Source organism: Lynx canadensis, chromosome B1 (assembly GCF_007474595.2).
Source record: "Lynx canadensis isolate LIC74 chromosome B1, mLynCan4.pri.v2, whole genome shotgun sequence".
Taxonomy (NCBI): domain Eukaryota; kingdom Metazoa; phylum Chordata; class Mammalia; order Carnivora; family Felidae; genus Lynx; species Lynx canadensis.
The window spans coordinates 204,461,765-204,483,653 of NC_044306.2; the positions used below are offsets into that span (position 1 = coordinate 204,461,765).

The 21,889-nt window shown below is 57.4% G+C and overlaps 1 protein-coding gene across 1 annotated transcript in view; it reads left to right on the plus strand.

The window, feature by feature from the left end:
* The window catches only part of ZFYVE28 (zinc finger FYVE-type containing 28), a 118,125-nt gene that overhangs the window by 38,176 nt on the left and 58,060 nt on the right, over positions 1-21,889 (plus strand). The window contains exon 2 of the mRNA XM_030314357.1: positions 18,195-18,335. Within this exon, the coding sequence (XP_030170217.1) occupies positions 18,195-18,335 (141 nt within the window). The remainder of the gene's footprint in view (positions 1-18,194; positions 18,336-21,889) is intronic.

Here is a 21,889-nt window from a genome sequence, read left to right on the forward strand (position 1 = left end):
GTGTCCGTCAGCCTGGGTTTTCCTGGTTCGGGTAAGAGGAGAGGCATGGGGGTGGGCACCTCAGCGGCGGAGACCAATCTGGACAGAACCTGGGTTTCTGAGATTTCCTTTTTGTGGTCGGTGAGGACACCCTGAGCCCCGCGGTGGCCGCTCCTGGGTCTTCGCGGCTCCTGTCTGTGCCTGGAGCAGTCCTCGCACAGAGGTGCTCCCTGTCCTCCGGCACACGGCTCTGCAGCAGAACTGCGAGCTTCTGGGCGTCGGCCACCTAACCAGCCCTCATCCCGCGCCTCTCCTCCTGGGATGGCCCGGCAGCCAGGCAGGGGGCCCCATCGGGTCGGGGTGACCATCTGCCACCACGGGCACCGTCCCGGGAAGCCCCAGGGCCCGCTGCTAACCAGGTGCACACCTGCCCCACGGAGGGAGAGCCCTCTGCTCAGAGACCCTAGCACCGGCTCCCGGTTCCCACCCTTGGGGTCAGGGTGATGTGGGGAAGCGGGTGCAAACCCTACAGTTAATTGGCCTGCTTCAGCTTGCCTCTGCTATTTCTTTTGGAAGAACCGGGATCTACGGCTTGAATGGAAGCTCTGGGTATAGACGGGTGTAGAGTGTGAGCCTCTCAAAAGGCAGCTGTTTTGGCTGGCCTCAGGGCACGGGGTGAAGGAGGGCATGAGGCCGGGCGGCCAGGTGGCTGTGGGAGCTTGGGTGGGTGCTGCGGGGATTTGCCCAGGTGCTGGGCGCTGGGGGTAGAGTGAGGGGTGCGTGGACGCAGGCCTGCCTTCTCGGACCTTACAGGTGATGGCACACGCCAGCCGTCAGTTGCACAGATCAGTGTGTAGCGTCCGTCCGGGAAAGCGGGACAGTGGGGTGTTGCACAGTGCTTCCCGAGGACGCGTATCGGGCTCCGCCGTGCGGGAGTGGGGAGTGCTCCCTGAGAGGGTCCAGTAAGGGTCTCCTAGGAGTCGGGGGAAGAGCGGGGAAGAGAGAGAATGACGGAAAAGCCACATCTGGAAAGACACCAGCTGGGAATTTCCCCGAGTGGAAGAAAGACGAGGGTCCTCCGATGAAGGGAGACGGAGTTCAGAGTAGCGTAAACGAAACTACATCCCTGAGACACAAGGCGAAAGTGCAGGACGTGGAGGTGAAAAGTAAGTTAACAAAGAAAAGACAGTGTAGCTGTAAAGAAAGGGGAAAGCCTGGCGGGTGTCTCTCAACGGCCCCTGGAGCCGAGACAGAGGCCAGCCGTAGCCCAGAACTTCACCCCCAGACGGACGCCCACAGGGGGCCGACACAGCCTGTGTCCAGGCTCACCGATAGCCACACCGTCAACCATCCGTGGACCCTTATTGTAAGATTTGTTATCGTCGCACGCACGTCAGCGAGAAGAAAAGAGCTCACAGGGAAGCCAGGGGGAGAGAAGAATCAGCACTGAGGCTGGAAATGGGCAAAATGTCGACAAGTGTAATTAGGTATTGATCGTGTAAGAAATTATGTGCTGTCCTACAGAGAAATGATGCGAGCCTCACACACAAGCTTGTATGTAATTTAAACTTTTCAAGGAACCACATGAAATATATAGCGGGGTACCTGGGTGGCTCAGTCGGTTAAGTGTCCGACTTCGGCTCGGGTCATGATCTCACAGGGCATGATCTGCCCCTTCCCCGCTCGCACTCTGTCTGTCTCTCAAAAATGAATAAATATTAAAAAATATATGTAGTAAAGATAAACAGGCAGGCTTAGTTTTAATAATACATTTTACTTAAACAAACAGATCTAAAATGCTACTATTTCAACACGTAATCAGCATATGGACCAGGGGACCTGTACGTTCACGCTAATGTCTGTGAAGGTGGCACGTTTATTGATCACACTGACAGCACGTCTCAACTCCGATGGCCCCGTTTAGGTACTCACCAGCCCCGCGTGTCAGTGGCAGCCTCTGTGGGCGGCAGGGACCTGGACAGCAGGAGCAGAGACAGGGGCTCTGGGCTGTCCTCTGCTTGGGACAGCAGGTGATGGTGGCACAGTCCTGTGCCCAGGGGCTCACGCTGTGTAATTTTATACTCATTTTGTTTTGTGGAAGATTTGAAGGTTCGGTGTTGGGATGGCCGCCCGCGCCCAGCCTGGCGTGGTGTCTCACCCCACGGGGCAGATCAGTCTGTATGGCCACCGAGTCGTGACTTCATGTGGGGTTCAGAGGGTGGGGCATATGCTCTCCAGCTTGGGGGAGAGCCAGGCGGGTCCCCTGGGAGCCACCAGGGTTGACCCACCCACGTGATTTGGGCCTTCTTAGCATTTGCCACCTATTTGATGCAAAGTTGCTTGAAATGAGTAGGAATGACTTAGTTTAACATTTTCCTATAAAATGGGTGGTTGGGACAAGAGAAAGCCCTCTTCCTCAAAGCTTCAGGAGAGCCACGACGGCCCCTCGGCCTGCCGCCGCAGGGCGTGGGGAAGGGGACTTGGGACAGGACCCTGGGTGTGGCGGGCGGCACCCAGCTCATGGCTGACGCTCCTGCAGAGCCTCCTATGGGCCGACAAGCAGTCGAGGCACTTGGAATTGCATTTCGTAGACAAGAGAGAAAGACAAACACTTCCCTGGAGAATGCTGCTCTGGAAGCTCAGAATCTTCCAGGGGAGAATTGGGGCCTCTCTGTGCCCACTCCCCTGTCGGAAGGCCTCTCCAGGCCGCTGTGTCTGCCGTCTGGGTTTATGTGGATGTGTTTTAAAGTTTAAGTTTGTTCCATAGATACTTGGGGCACGTTTCCCTATGAGCACACGGGGACCTGCTGAAAAGCACAGATAACCGAAGACGCGCTTTTTGGAGTGATCTCGCACTCGGTTGTCCCCACGGCTGTTTCCAGAGTGGGGGGGCTGAGTCTACGGGCAAGGTCATAATTTTAGAGTAAACACGCTGTTTTTTGCTATTTGCAGTCAGTGCTCTTGGAGACCTGTGGGTGGGAGGGGCCCAGGTGCTGGTGTTGGAGCCGCTCTGGTTCGGAGCATGAATTGAACACATCCGTGGTGCTGAGGGGCCCTGTGGGGACCCCGGCGTCCCACCAACACGTGCAAGAGTGCGTTTACTGCCGCGCAGGTTTGAGAAGCCCTGCTTGGGGGCCGGTAGCGGGGGCACAGAGGGCTCCTTGTGTTCCCGGGTTCACGTGGGCAGAAGACCAAGAGGTTGGGTTTGGGTTTGGGTTTGGGTTCTTGGAGATGATCATTTTCCTGTTTACAGTTTTCCGAATTTCTGTACTTTTTACAATCAAAAATAATATTTAAAAAATCGTTTTGTGTTCAGTATAAAAAACCAGTCCTTGTGTGTTGATGGTTCTGCTTTGGGCGGCCCTGCTTGCCCTTTCTCCTCTACTCTGCCCCCAGGTCCCCTGGGCCCCTAAGCTGGGCTCCTCGTGGATATGGGCGGGTGCTTTGTCTTGTCTGCCTCTGGGACAGCCTGGCGCTTGGGGTCCCTTCAGGAGGCAGGCAGCCTGTTTGCAGGCACCATGCAGGGTCCCCCATGTCAGCGGCTGAGCTGGCATCGGTCACCTCCAGGGAGCCTCAGTGGGCGCACATCCAGGGTGAGAGCCCTCTAGGGGTTCAGCTTTCGCTGCTATTATGGGGATTCATGTGAAGAGTTTATTTGCCCACTGTTGTTGAAGGGAGTCTTTTTATTTTTTGCTTTGCTTTGTTTGTTTTTGCCCTGGCTTGAGAATCTGCGTCTGGGTTATTTTTCTGCAGACCCCGTCCCTGTTTTTTCTGAGCAGACACCCATTTGGTTCTCTTCTGCCGCATGTTGAGCCTCTGCAATACCCATCTATGGTTTTTCCTCTAAAAATGCTTTGAAGCCAAGTACAGTTGACCTTTGGACAATACAGGGGTTAGGGGTGCTAACCCCCCACACAGTTGAAAATCTCTGTGTAACTTTTGACTCCCCTAGAACTTAACCACTATAGTCTATTATTGACTGGAAGCCTTTCAGATAACATAAACAGTAAGTTAACATATTTTGTATGTTACATATATTGTATGCTGTAATCTTACAATAAAGTAGGCTGGAGAAAAGAAAATGTTACTAAGAAGATCATAAAGAAGGGGCAGTTGGGGGGCTTAGTCGGTTAAGCGTCCCGACTCTTGATTTCGACTCAGGTCATGATCTCATGGTTCGTGGGTTCGAGCCCCATGTCGGCCTCTACGCTGACAGCGCAGAGCACAGGGGTGGGGTGCGGGCACTGGGGTACGGACACAGGGATGGGGTGCAGGGAGGGTGCATTCCTTTCTCCCGCCTGGGGTAACCAAGTAGCTGGCTTAAAAGAAAAGGAGTTTCTTTCGTGGTTCAGGAGACACAGTCTGAAAACAGGATTGGTTCTCAGGAGGCTCTGAGAGAGAATCCGGACTCTCGGGGCTCCATACATTGCTGGCCTTGTAGACACTTTGCTCCAGTCTTGACCTCACTTCCCCTGGCTTGTCCCCAGTGTACGCTTCCCCTTCTCCTCCAGGGACGCTTGTCCCTGGAGGTAGGCTCCACCCTGATATTCCAGCATGATCTCATCCCAAGAGCACACCTTTCTTCCATCTGCAAAGACCCTTTTCCAAAGATAGTCACATTCTTGGGTTCTGAGTGGACTGTGACGGCCACCTACTCAACGTGCTGCAGGTGGGTAGGAGACATTTCCGGGGTGCCAGGGCAGGTGATGGGAGAACCTTTGCCTCGCTCCAAGGACTCCCTTTATGGCAAGTGAGCGTGTCTGTGTTGCATAGTCTGCACCCTCCTGTGGCTTTGGCTGTGGCAGAGGGACCCTCGTCCCAGCAGACAGAGGCCCAGTCTGGACTGCACCTAAGTGGCCGTGGGAGGCAGATATGGTCAGACCAGAGCACGTGACCGCCTCAGCTCCTTTGACGCGCATGTGGAAAGAGGTCACTGTGAGGAAGGACAGCCACAGAGAAGACCGACAAAGGGCCAACAGGCACAAGAAAGGAGCTCAGCATCCTTACTGACCAGGGAGGTGCGGGTCACAGGGCACAGAGGTGGCGCCTCACCGCCCCCAGGATGGTGGGAATCGAAGTCTGAGACGCGCAGGTGCTGACGGGGACCCCCAAACACTGTGGCTGTACGGTCACCAAATGGTGCCGCCCCTCTGGAAAGCCACCTGGCGGTGGCCCCGGCAGTTTCACACGCAGTGACCCCGGATTGGGACCCCTTCCAGATTTACGCCCAAGAGAGGCGGAAAGCTGACGTCCACACGAATACTCGTTCATAGCAGCATCGCCCCAAAGTGGACACAGTCCGCCTGTCCACCAACTGGGGAGGGGCTCCACCAACAAAATGTCCATCCCCACAGTAGGAACTATTCGGCCCTAAAAAACGCACTGACATGCCCCACAACGTGGACGATCTTTGCAAACATGCAGAAGGAAAGGAGCCGGATGCAAAAGGTCACATCTCCTGTGATCCATTTGCATGAAACGTCCAGAGCAGGCAAATCCGTAAAGACAGTAGATCAGGGCCCGTAGAGGGATGACTGGGAATGGGTGCAAGCTTCCCATTGCGGGGTGGAGGTGATCTGAAATTAGTTCGTGGTGATGGTTGCACAACCCCGTGAATGTACTAAAACCCCTGAGTTGAGGACTTTAACCGGGAGGATGTTATGGGACATGAGATCTGTGTTAGTAAAGCTGTTTCTAAAAGCCCGGATTACCCTCTTCTGGGAAGGGGGCTGGGTATGTCGTCCTGACCTGCTGGAGGTGTGTGTCCACAGACCTTCCGGGAGCAGCGCCACCCACCTGGGTGAGGTGTGGTCAGAGGGTCTGGGTCCAAGGCTGCAGCAACCAACCAACCCACCTTCTTCCTTCCCTCCTTCCTTTATTTTAATTTACATTCAAGTTAGTCAGTATGTAGTGCAACAATGATTTCAGGAGTAGAATTCAGTGATTCATCCCCTACATATAACACCCAGTGCTCATCCCAACAAGTATCCTCCCTAATGCCCCTCACCCATTTAGCCCATCCCCCCACCCACAACCCCTCCAGCAACCCTCCATTTGTTCTCTGTATTTTTTTAGAATTTTTTTTTCAACGTTTATTTTTGGGACAGAGAGAGACAGAGCATGAACGGGGAAGGGGCAGAGAGAGAGGGAGACACAGAATCGGAAGCAGGCTCCAGGCTCTGAGCCATCAGCCCAGAGCCTGACGCGGGGCTCGAACTCACGGACCGCGAGATTGTGACCTGGCTGAAGTCGGACGCTTAACTGACTGCGCCACCCAGGCACCCCTGTTCTCTGTATTTAAGAGTCTCTTCTGTTTTGTCCCCTCCCTGTTTTTATATTATTTTTGCTTCCCTTCCCTTATGTTCATCTCTTTTGTATCTTAAAGTCCTCATATGAGTGAAGTTATATATTTGTCTTTCTCTGACTAATTTCACTGAGCATAATACCTTCTAGTTCCATCCACATAGTTGCAAATGGAAAGATTTCATTCTTTTTGATTGCTGAGTAATACTCCATTGTGTGTGTGTGTGTGTGTGTGTGTGTGTGTACACACATCTTCTTTATCCATTCATCCATCGATGGACATTTGGGCTCTTCCCATGCTTTGCCTATTGTCAGTAGCACTGCTATAAACATTGGAGTACATGTGTCCCTTCGAAACAGCATCCCTGTACCCCTTGGATAAATACCTAGTAGTGCAATTGCTGGGTCATAAGGTAGTTCTATTGTTAATTTTTTGAGGAACCTTCATACCGTTTTCCAGAGCAGCTGCACCAGTTTGCATTCCCACCAGCAGTGCAAAGGAGACACTCTTTCTCCGCATCCTCAGCAACATCTGTTGTTGCCTGAGTTGTGAATGTTAGCCATTCTGACAGGTGTGAGGTGGTATCTCATTGTGGCTTTGATTTGTAGTTCCCTGATGATGGATGATGTTGAGCATTTTTTCATGTGTCTGTTGGCCATCTGGATGTCTTCTTTGGAGAAGTGTCTGTTCATGTCTTTGGCCCATTTCTTCACTGGGTTATTGGTTTTTTGGGTGTTGAGTTTCATAAGTTGTTTATAGATTTTGGATATTAACCCTTTGTCTGATATGTTGTTTGCAAATATCTTCTCCCATTCTGTCGGTTGCCTTGTTTGCTGATTGCTTCCTTCGCTGTGCAGAAGCTTTTTATCTTGATGAGGTCCCAACAGTTCATGTTTGCTTTTGTTTCCCTTGCCTCTGGAGACGTGTTGAGTAAGAAGTTGCTACAGCCAAGATCAAAGAGGCTTTTTCCTGCTTTCTCCTCGAGGGTTTTGATGGCTTCCTGTCTTACATTTAGGTCTTTCATCCATTTTGAGTTTATTTTTGTGTCTGGTGTAAGAAAGCGGTCCAGGTTCATTCTTCTGCATGTCACCGTCCAGTTTTCCCAGCACCACTTGCTGAAGAGACTGTCTTTATTCCGTTGGATATTCTTTCCTGCTTTGTCAAAGATTAGTTGGCCATACGTTTGTGGGTCCGTTTCTGGGGTCTCTATTCTGTTCCACTGATCTGAGTGTCTGTTCTTGTGCCAGTACCATAGTGTCTTGATGATTACAGCTTTGTAGTATAGCTTGAAGTCTGGGATTGTGGTGCCTCCTGCTTTGGTTTTCTTTTTCAAGATTGTTTTGGCTATTCAGGGTCTTTTCTGGTTGCATACAAATTTTAGGATTGTTTGTTCTAGCTCTGTGAAGAATGCTGGTGTTATTTTGATAGGGATTGCCCACCTGCGTTTCTAAGTCCTTGGGTCCCTCAAGTGTGTGTTAACCCCACCTGCTCAGCCAGCAAGGCCTCCCCAGGTGCTGGCTTCCCTCCCGGTGATGTCCCGTCTCTTAGGTCCTCCCAGTGGGAGGAATTGCGTGTTGCGCCCTGACCCCAGCATGTTCCCAGACCGCAGGTGAGGCTGGCCCGGGATTAGGGCTCCCTACAGGTGTGGGGCTGGACTCTCCCAATCCACTTCATCCCCGCCCTGTGGCACTGATATGCCCAGGACTGGGTGACACTCGTGGGCCCTGGGCCTGTGCCAGCAAAACAGAGATCAGGGTAGGCCAGCTGGCTGTTGTCATGTACCTGCAGTGATCCACTTGGCCCCAGAGGGACCCCTGTTTGGGCCCTTTAATTGCTCCTCTGATTAAACAAACAGACTCAGTTCACGTGTGCTCTGATTTGGTGATCACCTCAAATTCTTCCTGAAGGAGAGGACAATTCATAAAGAAGTAATTAATAAAATTTTTAATGTTTATTTATTTTTGAGAGAGAGAGAGAGACAGACAAAGCACAAGTGGGGGGAGGGCGGGGGCAGAGAGAGAGGGAGACACAGAATCTGAACAGGCTCCAGGCTCCGAGCTGTCAGCACAGAGCCCGATGCAGGGCTCGAACTCACCAACTCATGGACTCACCAACTCACGGACCAGGAGATCATGACCTGAGGCGAAGTCGGACGCTCAACTGACTAAGCCAGCCAGGCGCCCCCACAAAGAAGCAATTTAAATTTCCGTTTCCCTTGTGTAGATTCCCACCGTCCCAGAAGCTGAGAAGACTTCCCAGCCCGGCTACCTCGCCTGTTTCCTGGGCTGCAGCCCGAGCCCAGGACGCTGTCCCAACAATGGGAGCTCGGGCCTGGGGCCCCCGGTGGACTGTGTCCCGTGGCTGCCAGCAGTGTGGGAACCGTGTGGGAATAGAGTAAATAGCAGGCCACCAAGCTTACTACTTAATAGCTTTGAAAATAACTCGCATTTGAAAGAACCTCAAACCCATTCAAATTCTAAACAGACCTCCTGTAGTTCAGACACCTGCGGTCAGGCAGGGCCTGCCTGGGGCCGGGCGTCTGGGGGTGCGAAGCACACTCCCTCTCCAGATGTGTGGGTGCCCGTGCCACTTTTCTGAGAAGTTACGCAAGGGGCTTCTCCGTGACCCGCCGCAGCTGCCCGGCTTGAACTCCCCATGGTCCCTGTGCTTGGTGAGTCATCTGTGTGCACGGCGCTGGATGGGGAGTTTGGGGAAATCATTTCCTTCTGGAAACCATTCACTGGACAGTGTGTTATGTGTAGGCGTTGCATCTGGTTTGGCCTGAAGCCCAAATACTGCAGCCAAGGCCAGTGTGGTCACCTGGGGTGTGGCAGGGTCCCGTGCCAGGCTGCTCCCCGTGGAAGGGGGATGTCCCAGCCCAACAGGGGGTGACCGAGCCTCCTCCCAGGGCTGGGGCCCTGCTTCTCAGGAGCATCTCCCCCAACAGTGGGGGTCTGTCTCCAGATGGGACCAGAGTATGTTTATAAAGGGGCCCCTCGCCATGGCTCCCAAGGCAGGGACCCCCTGCAGCTGGAGGGGTTTCTCCGGGGCCCCTTCCTGGGTTACTTTCCAGAGTCGCCAACAGCGGGGAAGCTGGCCCTCCAAGTGGGAGCCATAGCTGGTACAGGGAACTCGTCTCCTGGGTGTCTAAATGGGTCCTACGCTCCAGAGCTTGTGGGGCACTAATTTAGCAGATCATCTGGGGAGCTGCAGAGTGCTGGCCTTCCCTCAGGGAGGCCCACAGTCCGCTCTGCTTAAGAAGCTCTTATAAAACCTCATTTGGGGCAAAGCTGGTTATGGTGATAACAGTGTCTTAAAAATTTAGTGAGTTCAAAACTCTGTCTCAGAACTTAACTGTGAGGGGTGCCTGGGTGGCGCAGTCGGTTAAGCGTCCGACTTCAGCCAGGTCACGATCTCGCGGTCCGTGAGTTCGAGCCCCGCGTCAGGCTCTGGGCTGATGGCTCAGAGCCTGGAGCCTGTTTCCGATTCTGTGTCTCCCTCTCTCTCTGCCCCTCCCCCGTTCATGCTCTGTCTCTCTCTGTCCCAAAAATAAATAAACGTTGAAAAAAAAAAAATCTTATGTGTGAGCCTCTTGGCTGTGGGTAAGATTTCAGGACTATTTTTTGCTGGAATAACCCTAGATTTAATTTCATGCCCCCCCATCACTATAAGAGGATGTTCTCCTTTGTGGGGGTCCAGATTCAGCCTCAGGACACATCTTTTAGGTCGATGTGTTGGGCAGCTGTTCTAGAACCATCTGTGAGTTGACCGCGAAGTTGGGCTGTGTAGTCTGCCCACCTCAGCTTCCCGAGTGAGTCATACTGTGTTTAAGTCTTGGCCTGGCCCTGCCAGAGGGGTGCTTTCTCTCCCTGCACCCCTCCTGTAGAGGGGAGGCCCCCACCGCACGTCCATGGAGACTTCATTCCGCAGCAGGTGCAGTGAAGGTCTCCCGGTATTGGGGGGACTGGCGCGGCTCGCTAACCCATTCCCCAGCCCAGGCCGGGAGTCGGAGGGCTTGGGAGAGTCCATCTATCTGCATCTTTGAGCCAGAAGGGGCGTCACCCAGGCCAGGGGCTGCTGGCGCTGCCACTTGTGTCAGGTCCGGCTCAGGGTTGGGGCTCTGAAGCGTCAGAGATTAGGGGAGGGACCTGGAGCGGGGATGGGCCAGGGCTACGGGGCCAGGCCCAGACACCTGCTGAGCGGGAAGGGGCGGGTCAGGCTGAGCGGCCAGGGGCTCAGCGACCACTCTGAGCCCGAGAGACTCCCGCGTTTCTCCAGCCAGTTTCTCCAGCGGCAACGTTAGCTCGCTCGTCCCGAGGCCTCTCCTCCCTCCCACGTCGCTCCTTCTGGGACACCACCGACCTTCCGGCCTCCATGGCGCCCGCGGAGGCTCTACTCGCCGCGCAACCCCAGCCCACGCTTCCCGCGACCCCGCCGGCTTGGCCTCTTCCTCCTTTACGTGGGGCCGCCGCAGCCCGCCCTTCCGGACCTCACCTGGACACCTGCGCCCCGCCCCCTCGTCCCTAGGGCTCCGCCACTTGCGCCCCCAATGGCCCGCGCCGTGCGCGCAGTGCCGCACCCCCAGTGCCCCACACCCCAGCCCCCGATGCCCGGCACCCACACCCCAGTGCCCCGCGTCTCAGCCCCTGATGCCCCGTCCCTGAACCCCAGTGCCCCGCGTCCCAGCCCCCGATGCCCCGACCCTGCGCCCCATTGCCCCGCACCCCAGCCCTGGATGCGCCGCCCCTTGTCCCCGTGCCCCACCCCCTGATATCCTGGGGAAGGCTCAGAAAGACTCCCGGATTTGGGCACTTCCGGGACCGGTGCGGTCGTGGGGGGAGGTCTCGCCCGCCCCTGCTGTCTGTCCTCACTGCCTCCTGGGGGTTGAGGTTCCCCACATGGCTCTGTTGGTTGGCACGGGGTGTGGTTGTGATCTGCCGTTTGGGGGTGGTGCTGTCGTGTGGCCACTTTCAGGGAATGATGCTCTCAGAAGTGAGATCATCTTGGCTTGTTTTCTATCACCTTTGACTGCTTGCACCAGGGACGCTTTTATTGGTAGTGATGACTCCCTTAGTGACAGACTATACTGAGCGTCTGCTGTGCCCCGGGTGCTTGCCAGGTACTCTGAGTGTGTTAAGCCCATTTTGCAAATGATAGATGGAGACGTGGGTAAGTGCCGTGCCCACGGTCACCGTCCAGTAAGTGACTGAGCGGGATTTGAAGCTCAGCGCATCCTGGACCTAAGCCCAGCACCCATCTTTATAAATTCTGAAGCTGGTTCATCCTGCCATCGGGGCACAGGCTCTTCCCCATGCTGTCGCGGGCCCTTGGCTCCTCCGGACACATTTTCAGGATGGCCGTCTCTGTTGCTGTACCATAGACATAAAATATTTATCGATGTGAACTGAGTGTAACGTCGTCAGTCTCTCTTGGGCAAGCATTCGGCTCTGTAGCCGCGAAGTGCTTTGCCCTTGAGGCAGACCGCTCACAGCGGCCCGGCCGGGCCCCACGCAAGGGAGGACAGGCCATCTGTGGCTGCAGTCAGGCTGGAGGTGCGGGCGGGGCCAGCTGACCGTCCGCTGGTGCCTGCCCTGGGTGGGGCGGTTCCTGGGCTTCAGCGGCGATTTTCTGGCTGCGGCCCAGGATGGGGCCAGCCTCCTAGGGTGGATGGATGCTCCCTGGGCATTCAGAGGAGACCTGTGGAAACACGTGGTGTCCGTGCAAGTTGGCCCACGTGGGTGCGTGTGCCGGGACCCTGAGCCACTGAGCCCGACCCCAGTGGGACCCTCCAGCTTTCTATCAGGGACACGTGGTGCCAGCCCGGACGGGAGCCCTGTGCTGCCTTGCCCTTAACACCCAGCAGGGACCAGAAGGGAAAGTGAGTTGCAGAAAAAGGCCATCCTTTGTTAGGGGGGCGAAGTGACAGGTGGGGCTACTTTTTGGACATGGGATCCAAGCCTAGGTTCTCCCCTGTGCAGACCGGGGAGTGGCTGTCACCTCCTCTGAGGGGGTGTTGGATTATGGAGGTTGCATGATTTAGACACAGCTCTTGATGGTTTTCTCTGTGATTAGTCTGCACCAAGCCCTGGCTGCCAGGACCTAAAACCTCTGGAGCCTGGCCAGCCTCCTCAAACCCTGGGGGGAAGCAGCTGGCCACCTCAGGGTCTCCCCGGCCAGGTGTGCCGGCCAGGTGCAGGGGGCCACAGGGGTGGTGATGTGCCCAGGCCCAGCTCCACGCCTGAACCTGAGGCCTCAGGGAGGGCAGGCACCTGAGTTCTGAGAGGGAGCCAGTTGCCGGGGGGGGGGGGGGGCAGGCAGCAAGAGCCAACCAGCAGTTGGGGAGGGGGTGTGGGACAAAGCCCCTGACTGTCGCTCCTTGTGACTGGGCGGGCTCTCTGCAGCCCCTGGGTAGAGATAGCAGGCAGTTGGGTCGGAGTGGGGGGGGTGGGTGGGCACAGGAGTAACCAGCCACCAGTCCAGTCACTGATGGGCCAGATGGCAGGGCTGCTGCCTTGTGACAACAGGAGCCTGTGCCTATTTGGGGCACCAGATCTGCTGAAGGGTGGCTGGTGTCTGGGGCCAGGCGGCCCCGGGGTATACTGATGTAGACAAGCCAACTTTGGGGCATGAGTCATGGCTCCCCAAATATGCCAGACGTTGGTGGGGACAGAGGGTGGTGCAGACCTTCAGGAGGGCCTGGGTCGGTGTTTGGAGGCAGTGAGGGCTTCCAGCCATGGGACGAGTGGTCAGTGGGCTTCCTTAAGACCCTAGTGTGGTCTGGGCTGATTCTCCCAGGCCCAGGGACTGGAGACCAGCTGGCTGGGTGGGGGCACCACTGGTGGTAGGGGGAGCAGTCACATTCAAGGTGCCACGACTTGAGGCTTTTCTGTTTGGTTTGTTTGTTTGTTTGTTTGTTTTTGGCAACATTCTTGGATTTCTGGTGTCGCAGTGGGGAATCTGAGGCTTTACTGGAAAGCTGGTCTGGGAGAGGCTCAAGGCTGGTGGACTGGCACCTTGGGCGCCCAGCCCTCACCCCTGAGCAGCCTGGACTCTGTCCAGCTGATGCCTACCTGGGGTCCACTGAGATCTGGAAGGCTGGCTCCTGCTGAGTGTTGGGATGGCGGGAGGCATATGGGGTGGCCTGTCTGGGGAACGAGTGAGCGTTGGGAGCCCAGCTCACATCCTGGGGCGGGTGCTGAGGGGAGGGGGGTGGGCAGGGGGCTGGGGCTCCCCACATGCCACCTGGGCTGTGCTCCATCACCGGGCAGTGCGGGGGACTGGTCCTTTCTGGTCTGGCCAGGCCTCCTGTCCCGCCATCTGTCCTGCCCACCTGTCTGGCCATCTGCCTCCACCCCTTCTCCCCGTCGTGCAGCTTGGCTGGGGCCGTGCGGCTGCGGCCTGGAGCGAACAGGGGTGTCCTCGTGAGGCCCTCCCACTGCAGTGCTCACTTCTTACTTGGGAAGCAAGGGTGTGAAAGGGATGGGAAGCCTCGTCACACTCACCCCTTCATCTTTCCCACGAGGATGCCCGAGGGTCCTTGGTGTGAGCCCCAGGCCGACTCTGGGCTCCATCCTGTCCCGCCATGCGGCCTTGGGCCTTCCCTTTCCCTGTGAACTTCATCCGGGTGCTCTGCACAGGGCTGGGCGGGCCTGCTCCTGCCACCTTCCGCCCCAGCCCAGCCGGCCGGCTCAGCCCGGGGCCTGCAGCAGGGCCTGAGCCCCCTCCCACCGTGGCCGGCGCCCTCTCCCACACCGCAGAGCAGCTTTCGAATGAAGGAATGATTTCATCAACTTGACAAAATTAGTGCTGAATCAGTTTGTGTTTGCACTTCGACTTAGTGCTTCCTTGTGGTTTCCTGGTTTTCCCGCCACCTCTGATGCTGCCTGTTCGTAGAGTCATGGAGCCTCCCAGGCCAGACGCTTTCTTCCGTGAGCTTCTGTTTTGTCTTCTTGCGACCGCGAAAACTTACGCTGCCCTGAACTGATGGTGAGAAAATATCGACACAGTGTGGCAGAAAAGACATTCCTACTGACTTCTAAATTATTCTCTTACAATTTTTATTTCAAAATAGGGTGAGTTCTTTTTGTTGTTGTTGTTGTTATTTTTTGAGTCCTTCTTGTATATACCAATTGGTTCTCTTTGTTGTGAACATTTTCCTTAGGGATATTTAAAAGTGTAATTTAAAATTTAATTTTAGGGGCGCCTGGGTGGCTCAGCCGGTTAAGCCTCTGAGTCTTAGTTTCTGCTCAGGCGGTGATCTCATGGTTCGTGAGTTCGAGCCCCACATCAGGCTCCAAGCCCCACATCGGGGTCTGAGCTGATGGTGCGGAGCCTGCTTGGGATTCTCTCTCTCTCTCTGCTGCTCTCCTGCTTGCTCTCTCTGTCTCTTTGAAAATAAATAAACTTAATAAAATTTAATTTAGCATGTTATAGAATAAGGCTAGATGCTTTAAATCCAAGAGAGAAAGACAACTTCTCATGTCCCTGAACATCCATGGGTCCCCCACTTGGAGCAGACTTGTGGTGACCCCGCCCGCTGGCTGAGCTGCACATCCGTGGTGGGCGGGGCTGAGCTGGCCCGTGTTGCTCCGGACCCTGCAGACTCCGACACGAAAATGGAGTGTCATCATTCTCCCTTGGATTTTGTTCGTCAGCACAAATGGAACTTGGTAGGTTGTGTTCATTCATTTCCTGGAACCCCTGCCTGGAGGTTTTGTCCCTCGCAGCGCCTGGGTCCGCAGGCAGGTCTGACCGACGCGGCCAGCACGGATTGCTTCCCGGGACACACACAGTGGACGTCCGCTTCCTCTGTGGACAATGCCAGTCCTGAGGGGGTGGAAAGCTGGCTCAGGGTACGAATAAAGTTTTCAAATAGCATAGGCCCTTTGAGTTTCAGTAATATAGGATAATCACTAGCTTTAAAAAGTTTTCTGAATTCTCTCACTCTGCTGCACGCGTGTGTGTGTGTGTATGTGTGTTTGCGGCTCTCTTTCTGCTGATGCACAGCACGTCTGTAGGTCTGGTTTTAAGGTCTGTAGTTCACCGACGTCAAAGTGAAGTGGGACCAAGAGCCTCGTCTCTGTGCATCATTTCCAAGACCGGATCCTGCCACACCTGCTAGGTGCTCGTCGCTGGGGGGCATGGTTGTGAAGAGGTTTAGAGCCCACGCAGCTCTGGGCGGGCACCCAGTTCTGGGTGCTGCTGTCTCCTTCCCTGTGCCACCCACGCACCCACACAGACACGTGCACACCCCGCACACACACGGAGACACACACACACCACACACACCCACACCAAACCACAGACACACCCCTACACACACGTGCACACACACACACCACAGTTCCGCTTGAACACATGGTGCTTCTTTGTCACTCTCTCCAGAACGTGGAGGAAGGTGTGTGTGTGCATGTGCACAAGCTGAGGGCCACTCGGAAGACGCTCTTGAGGCTCGGTCCCCTCCTGGGTGCAGGGAGGGGAATGGCCGGCGGGGTCAATGGGACCATGTGAGGGGCAGAGCCTTGTCTTCCTGACAGCTGGCACCACGGCCACCGTCAGGCGTTCCGGGACCTTCTGTGGTCACTCACCGCCAATAGCAGAGGGGGCCGTGTTCACCCGGGCCGTCAGTGTGAATATTTGGATTTGAGGTCTGCTTATATATGGTGAGGTTTTTAATGCCAGGGCAAAGGATGCTTCTGAGTTATTTTCTGGACACGTTTGGGCACGGCCCCCTGCATCGTGCCCTCTTTCTCAGAACAGAGACCTGGCTTCCTGGAGGTGTCATTATCCGGTGCCCTAAATTCAGTCCCCAGCCTGTCTGCTGTGCCAGCGGCCGTCGTGTTGTGAGCAGTGGTGGCAGCTGCAGGAACAGGTGCAGGGAGGCTCTGCATTGCCTGCCCTGGTGCGTTGTGACCACGACAGCTCCAGGCCAGCTCCGTGGGAGGCACCGGGCCACAGCGAGGCATCTGCTGTGGGACTGTCTCCACCGTGCCCCCTGCTCTCCCTGCCCTCCCACCCCACTGCTGTGAGGGGAGCCGGTGGGTTTGGGGCCAGAAGGAAGCTAGTGGCCTCTGGTGACTGAGGCCAGCTCCCGAGCAGGCTGTCAGGTGCCCAGGCTCGGTGCCAGCAGAGTCTGGAACATGTCATTGGCCGGCGGTGGCCTCAGCCCCTTGCTGCAACCTCCTCTCAGGAAGGGACGACCCCTGTGTAACTGGTAACAGGGTGCTGTTTGAGGCACTCCTCTCCTTCTTGGGACACGGCTTGTGGGATCCAGGACCTCGGGAGGGGAAGCTGGCAGCCACCAGGGGAGCCGGGTCACAATTCTGGGACTTTGAGAAGCAAAGAGCAAGGCCTCAGGGCCTCCCTGAAAATCCGTAGCCCCAAGGCCACGGAGGGTGCCTCCAGCCCCTGCCCGCCACGTCACCCCTCCCTGGGACTCCAGGCCTGTAGGGGAAGGGCCTCGAGATGCCTTCTGAGCATCACTTTCCACTCCACCAGTCAGTGGAACAGGAAAGAGGCACAAAAGTACTGCCTAGCCCCTGACCCCAATCCTGTTCCTGTTTTGTCACAGAGGGGACACTGGTCACCCTCCCTGGAGTGACAGGAACCCAGCAAGTCAGCTGAGCCCACTGAGGGTACACACTGGCTCCCGGGACCAGAGAGGGTGTGAGGCACTGGGTCGCCAGTAGGGCGGGGGTCTGAGTCCACCCCATCCCGGGTCGTACCCCCGGGCCCCCGCACCCCGGGCAGAGTGGGTGTTCAGGCAGCGTTTGCTGGGTGAATGGGTGACAGAACAGATTCTCGTCTCCTCGACTCTCCTGGAAAAGCCCCGGGAAGGCCGCCCTGGCCTAGCCAGGGGCGCATGCCCCCCCGCCCCCAGGCAGGCACCACAGCTGGGCGCCCCCGCCCGCGGGTCTGCTCTGCCTCATTTGGGGTCTCCCCCCGGGCCAGCTCGAGAGCTGACCGAGTCAGGCACTGAAGGGCCCGGACCCCTGAGCCGAAGAAAAGCCACCCGGCGGGCCGCACAGGGGAGGGGATGGAACGCCAGAGCCAAGAGGACCCCCGAGATGGGAGAAAAAGGGACACCAAAGATTGGGACAGTAGGTTGCCTGCATTTAACAGCATCAGGGGACAAGCAACCGTGTGCTAACTCCGTGAGGATGAAGAGTGGGTTGTGCTGACTGTGCTGTGAGTGTGTGTGCGTGTAGTCCCCCGGCACCTTTGAACGCCTGCCTGGTTTGTGGTCTCGCCCTCTCCTTTCTTTCTCCGCACGATCGTGGACACCACCACTTATGAAAGTATCTCCAAGGGCGTCATCGCTTTTGCTCTGGGTTCCTCCTGATCCTGGAAACTCAGATCCTTCCTGCCTCAGGCCAGAGCGGCTGCAGTGCAGAGGCCCTGAGGACGGTGTGTGGAAGGAGAAGGTCGCAGGCCGGGGCAGAGGTGGGGGGGAGGGGGGCGGCCAGGGCGCTCGGGGCGGTTGGCAGCCCGTCAGGAGAGCAGGGGTGGGGGTGAGGGGCCTCCTGCCACAGACCACTGGCATTTTCTGGGGGATGGAAGCCGGGCTGAGGGCTGAGAAGATTCTAGAGAACAGATTCGCGGATGGCAACCACTTATGGCGCCACGGCCCGTCAGGCTTCATTTGAGGAAATTGTGGGGTGTTGGTCGGACCTGCGTCCTTCACCGGCTGCCATTGTAGTCTCGTTTTAGGAGCAAGTCCCTTGTGAAGAGCCGATTCTACTCTGCCTCTGATCCCTACACCCCACCCTCCCTGAACCCCTGCTGCCGGGAAGGCCTCCTGAGAAGTGGGCTGAGATGTAGAGGGTGTAGGACAGGTGCCAGGTTCCGTGAGGGGTGTGGGGCCCGGGAACAGTGATGCTCCCGCTCACGCCGGCGCCTCTCTCCCCCGCAGAGGTCGGACCCACAGCTGCTCGCCCAGTTCTACTATGCGGACGAGGAGCTGAACCAGGTGGCCGCCGAGCTGGACAGTCTGGACGGGCGGAAGGACCCGCAACGGTGCACGCTGCTCGTCAGCCAGTTTCGCTCCTGCCAGGTGAGCGGGCGTGGGGCCGAGGGGCCTGTTGTGGGGGAACCCGAGGCCTTGTCACCTGCTGAGCACGTCTCAGGCTGGCCTGGCCGACGTGCTGGGCGCCCCCTGGTCCGGCCGTGCACCGGGCCTGGAGGACACTCGACCCCTAGCGGGACAGCGTGGGGGAAGAGAGCCGGGAGAGAAGTGCAGGCTCAGGCCGCCCAGGGCACTCTTGCCGAGCAGAGGTAGGGGGAGGCGGGATGAGCAGGAGCCGGCAGGGTCTTGGCCAGGGAGCAGCTAGCAGGGCAGAGGGGCCAGGCTGTGGGGTGGGGGCGCTCAGACTCTGGCCGTGTTGCACGGTTCAGAGCCAGCTGGGGAAGCGACACCAGAAATGTCCTGCAACTTAGCCAACGACCAGTGTGAACACATGAGACGTGGTTCAGTTTTGTCGAGTGACAGGCAGGGTCTTTCACAAAGTTCCAGAATGTTCTTGGTGCATTCTGCCCACAAGTCTTACCGGATTCCGTCTGCCCTGGGAAGGGGGCTGGGGTGTGCTTCCCAGATCCCGGGGGGGCAGGACGGGGTGGGGGGTTTCGAGGAAGCCAGCGTCCCACTGTGTCTTTTAAGCATCAGGACAGTTAGGTAAGGGTTTTGGTTCTTACAGGCAGGTCCTGGCCGGCCCTGGAATGACCAGGAGCCCCTCCCCTCTCCTAGGGGACCGGAGGGCCCAGGGGGGCCTCTGGACTTGCTGGGCCGTTGACACTCCCCCTCTCCCTCCAAAGAATGTCCTTCCTTGTGCCCTCAGCACGTGGACCTTGCAGCTAGGAGGTCTCTCTCTCCTGCCCCGCCTGCCTGGGCCCCCCCCCCCGCCCCCGCAGTCAGTTTGTCCCTGACCTGCTCTGGCCCGTCCACTGGCTGCTGTAGTTGCAAGTTACACACATTGACCAGATGGGGTGGCAGCTACATCAGGTGCTTTGCGGAGCCTTGACAGGGTGACAGCAGAAAGGACAACTCTCTAGAATTAGGCGTGGGCAAGGCAACGTTCTTGGAGAAAGAAGTCACAGAAAGCTAAAAGGGTCTCGCACTCCTACGAGCATCTTTAACTCCTCCCTCCTCTAAGACTCCTGCGTCAGGGTCCCAGGCCCAGCCCAGACCTGGTGCCCCACAAGGAGGACACACAGGACGCGGCACAGTCATGCTCACGGCTGGGATTTGCCCCGGTGAAATCGAAGCACAATCGACACAGGGTAAAGGCGGGGGAGGGGGCGCAGGGGGGCAGGTCCCGAGGAAGCAGGCGCCAGCTGCCAGCATCCTCTCCCGGGGCGTCAGGTGGGGCGCGTTGTGACAACACGTGTGGGGTCTCGGCCGCCAGGGGAGCGCATTAGAGACACAGAGCAGGGCTCCCGCCGGCTAGGGCCACTCTCCCTGGCGTGGCCCAAACCGCAGGCCCCCGGGAGGAAGGTGTCGCCACAGACACGGCGTTGGCGTGACCGGGTGAGCCACAGGGGCTGCTCTGGTCAGCGGGGGAGCCGGGGACGCTCCCGCCAGCCGGGCGCCCGGACGCCCCCGCCAGCCGGGCGCCCGGATGCCCGCTCAGGGGCCTCTGGGGGGCCTGCTGCCGGAGCTCCTGCACCCAGACTGGCACAGTGAGAAGTCGTGGGTCCCGGCTGCGTACTCTGCCCCCCTCCCAAGAAGGAGGGTTAGCGGTGCCCCCCAGGGATGCCTTCGTGTACGTGCTCTGATTTTATGAAGGCTCATCGTGGTAACATATTTAACTGGCCACTTACTGGGGCCCCGTGGGCTGTGTAAGGACTCCCGCCAGAGCGGATTTCAGCAAAGCTCAGGCATTTAGGCTGAAAGTGTCTGTCATTTCTTTTTTTTTTTTTTTAAAGTTTATTTATTTTTGGGACAGAGAGAGACAGAGCATGAATGGGGGAGGGTCAGAGAGAGAAGGAGACACAGAATCTGAAACAGGCTCCAGGCTCCAAGCTGTCGGCACAGAGCCCGACGCGGGGCTCGAACTCACGGACCGCGAGATCATGACCTGAGCCGAAGTCGGCCGCTTAACCGACTGAGCCACCCAGGCGCCCCGAAAGTGTCTGTCATTTCTAACATCTGTCTTAAATTAGGACATTGTCTTTTCTGATTTGACTGCTGTTTCCCATTCCACTCGACTGTCATGATGCTGGTTTGTTCGTTTGTCCGTTCATTCATTCACTCGCTCATTCATTCAGCAGCAGTCACTGGAAGAGGGTCTGCCTCTGGTTGGAGGGGTGGACGGTATCACAGAAGGGAGGCAGGCTGAGAGGGGGCAGGCATTTGCCGGGTCACGGCAATCAGGGAGGGCTGCTTGTACAGGACCCATGTGCACAGGGTGATGTGCCCGCCTTTGCAACGCAGACTCTGGGGAACCGCAGTTAACATGGGACTGCAGCCCACTCTGCAGGGCCGCTTGGTGGCCTTGATTTGAGAGCACTGTCATGTTATGCAGGTCACTGGAGGCCAGGTTCCGGGGCCCCAGGCCCCTGGCATTCTCAGCCCCCATGAGTCAGCCCCGGGAAGGATGTGGCCACCACAGCCAAACACCTGGAGGCCGTGACTTTCTCCGCTTTGAGGCTGGTGGCTCGGCACTGGCCATGGGAGCTCTCCTTGTCCCCCTGCCGTCTGACCCTGACCTTGGTGGGGTCCCCGAGCCTTCCCGTCTGGGGCATCTCGGGGCCCCTAGGCCCCCTGAACCCCAGCACAGCCCTCTGCTGAGCATGGCATCTGTGTGGGGCATGCATGGTGGCATCAGCCTGGCCTGGCTTAGTTCTCCAGGGGCCCCTGGAGGCGTCCACGTGTGGGTCTCTGACTGGGCACCATTCAGTTCTGTGGCTCCAGTGAGAGGGTACACTCAGTCTTCCTCAGGGCGGGGAGGGCCCCCACAGAGGCCCTCTGGGTGATGGCCTCGCCATTTAACGCCTGCTGGGAAGTCTGACTTCTCTCACCAGTGAGTCCTGGGGGCTTCATGCACCCCGATTCCAGCCAGAGCCGGGGCCAGTGCTCCACGACCATCTGCTTGCTCAGCTGACCGTCGAAAGGTGCTTGGCATCCGGCTGGTCGGCCCTTGGGAGTGCAGGTGGGAGCCTGGCGGCTGCGGTGGTCCACGAGAGCCACAGCACATGCTGTCTGCTCACCGGCGGTGAAGGGCAGGTGAAGGGCAGCTGGTGCTTGTCTGCGACCTCCTCTGTCCCGTGCTGCTTGCTCAACCAGCTCTGGTGGGGGCGGGGGCTTGCTGGGGCCCAGAACACAGGGAAGTCCCATCAATACTCATCCGCGGTGTGCGGACTTCTCTTAAATGAAGCTGTGTTGCAGGCCCTACCCCTGGGGTGTGTAGTATCTTGAACCTTTCCGCCCCATAATGGCGTCTGTTACATAAAGTCTCCAGGCAGATGCTAGGTGCAGAGTAGATGCTCAAAAACCAGGAGCCTCAGGGCACCTGCAGGGGGCTCAGTCGGGGTGCCTGGGGGCTCAGCTGGTTGAGGGTCCGACTTGGGCTCAGGTCATGATCTCACGGTTTGTGAGTTCAGGCCCCACGT